Here is a 5,333-nt window from a genome sequence, read left to right on the forward strand (position 1 = left end):
TCTGGCTGTCACACTGAACCACACTTTCTTCTGGCTCTCACTCCTACTGTGTAGCTGCCGTGTTGGTCCCCAAGGGAGAGGCTAATTGGAGAAAGAGTTTGGATACCTCCGTGTGTTATCTCTTCCCAGTTCTCTCCATCATAAAACTCTCATTTGAACAAGAGAATCCAGAGGCCTGCAGCGTGCTTTGGAAGTGCCAGGGTGAATTTGAGAAAGTACTCTCAGGATATTTCCAGAACTCTTTGTAATACAAAACTGAGTGGGGCTCTCCTTGCTCCTCCAGAACCGATGGCTAGGACCTGAGCCGGGCAGGGTCCATGCGGCACGAAGAATCGCACATGATAGAGGAAGTCCTCCTGAGTGGGGCCACAGTCCCCTACAGAATGAACCAGTGGTCTCTTCTCAGCCGTCACCCCAAGGTCCGTTTCGTAAAAGAAGAGGAGAGGGGAGAGGGGATCTTTGTTGTAGGTCTTTTGCCAAAAGAGCAGGAAGTGAGTGCTGTTAAGGTCAGGCGCAGGGCAGGGTAAAGATAGGAGTCAGAGGCTAAAAAATTTTTGCAGTCAAAGGCTTTATTGGGAACTAAGTCTCGGGCGAGGTTCCGTGACTCAGGGAGAGAGAGAGAGGAGTCAGGGAAGTCGCGCCCGGGTGTGGTGGGGTGGGGTTTTTAAGCTGCAGAGGTTTAGGTCCAGGTGGGCCTTTTTCGCGCCAGGTCGTGCTGTCGCTCGGTGATTGGTTGACCTTCAGTTCATTCTGGCGCGCTGCTCGGGCTTTCTGTCGAGGATTTTCCACTGGCAAGATGGCCGTCCCCTCCACTGTGGTTCCAGGGACATCCTGACATTCCAGCCTCTTATTGGTGATAATGGGCGATGGATCTGATCTGGCTGCTTCCTGCGGGCGCAGGGGCGACGTCATGGTATGTGGGGTCTGAGGTTGGAATGCGGGAATACGGCCGGACCACCATCTGGTGAAATGCACCTGGGAAACTTCATGAATTCGTTTCTGTACGAAACGGAGAAAAGAAGGTAATAGCGTAAGTATTATACAGATAGCAACTAGTGGGGTGACTATGGGGAGGAGTCAAGTTAGGAGGGGTGATTGCCACCGGGAGGTTAGGGGGTCTGAGGATCCTGGGCGGGCGGATAGGGTTTTTTGGATTTCTTTTATGTGTTCTATATTGGTTTCAACTAAGCCTGATTCATTGAGGTAGTAGCAACATTCCTCCCTCAGGAACAGGCATGTTCCCCCTTTTTCTGCTGTCAGGAGATCTAGGGCCCATCGGTTTGGTAGAGTGACCTGTGCTAGGGAGTTGATCTGCCTTTGTAAGGCGGATAGGGAGGTTGCTGAGGCTTCTGTTGCGATTTGGAGCCTGACAGATCCCCGGAGGAGCTAATGGAGTGTATTAGGGAGCCGGTCCCAACCCCGGCGGCCAGCAGGGAGGTGGCCAGGGATAGTCCGGCCATTAGTGGGAGGAAAACGGCTCGTTTTTGGAGGTGGAATTCGAGGAGTTGATGGAGTTCCTCCTGTCCGTATAGGGTGAGTTGGGGGGTGATGGTGACTGGGAGACAGAAGCGTTTTTGGGTATTTGTTTATAAGCTGTGCCGTTGCACCAGTAGAATCCCCCCGGGGGGGGGGGTGGATTGTGGCTAGACATAGGCAAGGGGGAGGGGCAAGGGAACTTGATTTTGGCACCCAACAAGGGGGCAAGGGGTAGAGGACATGATAGAGGTGTGTCCATTAAAGGTTTCAGATAGGCAAAAAAATCCACCTATAGGACGGTTGTGAGGGTATAAGGGGGAAGATGTTACCGAGGAGTAACAGGGGAAGTATCATCATGATATATAAGTATGGTTAGCAAAAAGGTAAAGAAGGAGATTTTGGCGGGGGAGAAATCGGAGAGAGTTCCCTGAAGCCAATAGTCGGAGACCCAGGAGAGCAATGAGGGGAAGGTGGTAGGGTCGGATGGGTGGGAGAGTTGTAGCTTGTGTAGTATCATGGGTGTGAAGGTGGAAAACCGAGGGGAAGGGTCAGTCATGAAGGGGCTTGTTGAGTTAATTTGAGGGTAAGGGGGCCAGTTGGTTGGGAGGTCCACGACTCTTCTGGTATGGGGGGGTAAAGGCAGGGCTCGCTTGAGGTTGGAGGTGTGAACCCATGGGGTGTGGCCCAGTAATTTAGCAGCCGTGGGGTTGTGAGTATGACTGTGTAGGGACCCTCCCATCGGGGGGCAAGGGTTGGTTTTTGTCTTACTCGAAGGAGCACCGAGTCTCCTGGGTTTACAGATAATGGGGGAGAGGAGAGATCGGTGGGAGCTGGTAGAGTGAGGTCAGCGTACTGTCGGATCAGGTGGCGGAGCAGGCTAAGGTAAGGAAGATAGGCAGCCAAAGGAGGAGGATCTTTTGGTAGGGGTTGGGGTAACAGGAAGGGTCACCCGTACAGGAGTTCAAATGGGCTGAGACCTGTGGGTCCTCGGGGAGCGGCTTGAAGTTGGGTGAGTGCCCTAGGTAGGAAATGAGGCCAAGAAAGCCGAGTCTCTATGGAGAGTTTAGTGAGATGGTCTTATGAGGCCACTGGCCCTTTCCACCTTACCCGAGGGCTGGGGGTGGTATGGTATGTGGGGTTTCCAAGTAATACCCAAAGCTTTGGAGACCTGTTGGGTGACCGCTGAGATGAAAGCAGGCTCGTTGTCAGACCGTATCCTTCTTGGTAGATCAAAGCGGGGAAAATCCTTGAGTAGGATCTCAGCCACTGTGGAGGCCCCTTCAGATGAGGTGGGGAAGGCTTCTATCCACCCTGTAAAGGTGTCAATTATAAGGAGATACCGTAATTTTTTGTGTTTTGGCATGTGAGTAAAATCTATTTGCCACTCTTCGCCCGGGAGGTGGCCCCGCCTCTGATGAGTAGGGCCTGGGCGCCTAATTCCCCCTTGAGGGCTGGTACGTTTGTTGGTACGTTTTGGTGATCAGCTGTCGTAGGGGGGGATGGTACATAACAGGCTCAAGGAAGTGGAAGGTGGCCTCCGGCCCAATGTGTAGGGTTTTGTGGATTTTTGTTAGGAGGGAAGGGGCTAGGTTATTTGGGAGGGCCAAATCCGTACTAATACAGTAGTGCTTCTTTTGTTTCCCTAAAGCCAGGGAGAGGGGCTTCTGGATCCTTCCAGAGAACAGGTGGACATCCTCTCCCTGGAGCGCCAATAGCCGGCAGCCCAGTCGACCTTTCTGTACCCGAGAAGGGATCTGTCAGAGCTGGCCTGGGGACGCAGAGCCGTAGCTGTGTCCCCGCTCGGAAGCGTCAGGCACTTGTGACATCCCTGCCAATCCAGACTCGCACTGTGTTGCTGGCATTGCACCCAGGAGGCCCTGAGACGGGCAGGGTCCACAGCTACTGTGCGGCCACGGCTGTGCCAGCAGGAGCAGGGGGGGTGCCAGGGGACGCGCCGGAGCCAGTCACGGCGTCCTGCCACAGATGCAGGCCCAGCACTGTTACAGTGGGGGTGACGAGGAACGTAGAGAAGACTCCATAGTAGGCGGTTAAGTAAAGGGTGAAAATAAAGGAGCCTTCCCTCCTTTAAACAAGCCCCTTTCAAGTCTCAACACAAGAGTTGAGCAGAGGAGTGTGCGAAGAAGGTGTGGTGTGCCCATACAAGCTGGGTACCGTCGGCTTCTAAAGACCAGAGATTCTGCACCGTGCGACCACACAGAGGGATTCTGTGCGATAAGCCAGGTACAGAAGGACGGATACCGCATGGTTCTTCTTACGGTCAAATTCGTAAAATCAAAGACTGGAATGGCGGTCAGCAGGGGCTGGGGAGGGGAAGAGGGGAGTTGCTAATCAAGAGGCAAAAAGTTTCGATTAAATAAGATGAGAAAGCTGTAGAGATCTGCTATGTGCCATTGTGCCTATAGTCAGTGATAATGTATTATGCTCTGAAAATTTGTTAAGAGGGTAGATCTGATATTACGTGTTCTCGCTACAATTAGATTTTCTTTTTAAAAGGAGCTGGGGTGGGGGAGCACATATCTCATGACCCGTGTTATGGGCTGAATTGTCACCCCCCCCCCCACCGCCCCCTATAAAATTCATGTTGAAATCCTAACCCCTCATAGCTCAAAATGTGGGTGTGTTTGGAGACAGCGTGTGAAGGAGCCTGGGACACACTCCTCAAAATGTGCGGCTGTGGCACGTGGTTATTTGAAGGGAAGGCACTTAAAAGACAGCAGGTGCAGGGAGAGACTTCCTCTGAGCTCCCCTCAGGTGCCTGAAGACACATCCTCCAGAAGGACCTCGGGGTCCTCGGTCCCCTCCCTGGGAGCTCTTGTCACAGAAGAGGAACTGAGAAGTGGGTCCCACACCCAGAAGACTGTCACCCTCCTGTCTGTCCCTCTGAGGACCCAGCCATCCCCCCAACCCGTTCACTCCCCCTGAGATGCCTGCACCCCTTCCCTCCTGTACCCGGATGGCGTGTGAGCTCTCAGACCCCACTGCCCTTTGGGGTATTTACCTTATGTCCTGGGATGCCCCTGTGCACATAATAGTAAAACTTAATAAACGTGTATACCTTTCTGCTGTTAATCTGCCTGTGGTCGGTGTATTTTATAGACCCAGTTTTCAAACCTAGGAGGGTAGAGGGGGCACATCTTTCCTCCCTTGCACGTCTTCACAGAGATAATCAAGCTAAAATGAGGCTATTAGGAAGGGTCCTAATCCAAGATGGCAGATGAACTAGCAAGAAGAGGAAATTTAGACACAAAGATATACACAGAGGGAGACCAAGCGAGGACAAGGGAAAAGACAGTCATCTGTTCTCCAAGGACAGAGGTCTCAGAAGGAACCGGTCTTGCCAGCCCCCAGAACTGGGAGACGGTACGCTGCAGTGAAGTCACCCAGTTTGCAGCACTTTGTCGCGGGGGCCCCAGCAGAGTGACGCACCCTTCCTCCCCACGCTCCCTGGTGTCAGGGTGGTTGGGGGAGCAGAAATCCGCGCACACGCTCCTCTCCCCTAAACCCTGGAACTCGGGGCCCCCTGTGTTAAGGGGAAGGAGGCAAGGGTGACAACCAGGTGAGATGAAAATCACATACGAGATGGGAACTTGCAGGTGAATCCACTTAAAAATGACTAGAAATGTTTAAAAGTTGATAAAAGGCAGCAAAACACAGAGGAAAACCATCACTGGAAAAGTCACGTTATTAGCCTCTAAGAGTTGAGGTTGCAAAATATACCATAATCGTAAGTTATCTTAACGTGTCAAAACAGTGAGAAACCAACAGAAGAGTGATGACTCCAGAGCTGTGAGTCCCAGGGCCCCAGGGCCCTCGCGTAAGAGGCGCAGGGTGTGCGA

General features: G+C 52.7%; 1 protein-coding gene across 3 annotated transcripts; it reads left to right on the forward strand.

Moving 5' to 3' along the window:
- The first annotated feature begins 782 nt into the window (after nucleotides 1-782).
- Nucleotides 783-4,566, forward strand: LOC147579560 (uncharacterized). Of its 3 annotated transcripts, none has more exons than XM_086715052.1 (2): nucleotides 783-913; nucleotides 3,125-4,566. In XM_086715052.1, the coding sequence occupies exons 1-2, from the start codon at nucleotides 860-862 to the stop codon at nucleotides 3,515-3,517; spliced, it is 447 nt and encodes a 148-aa protein (XP_086571178.1). In that variant the 5' UTR covers nucleotides 783-859; the 3' UTR covers nucleotides 3,518-4,566. The 3 variants fall into 3 exon arrangements, 1 of the variants encoding a protein (XP_086571178.1); XR_015254077.1 differs by having other exon boundaries at nucleotides 795-1,030; XR_015254076.1 differs by having other exon boundaries at nucleotides 795-1,022.
- The last annotated feature ends 767 nt before the right edge of the window (nucleotides 4,567-5,333 follow it).

This window comes from Puma concolor, chromosome B4, assembly GCF_028749965.1.
Source record: "Puma concolor isolate L17-30 chromosome B4, mPumCon1.1.hap2, whole genome shotgun sequence".
NCBI classification, from domain to species: domain Eukaryota; kingdom Metazoa; phylum Chordata; class Mammalia; order Carnivora; family Felidae; genus Puma; species Puma concolor.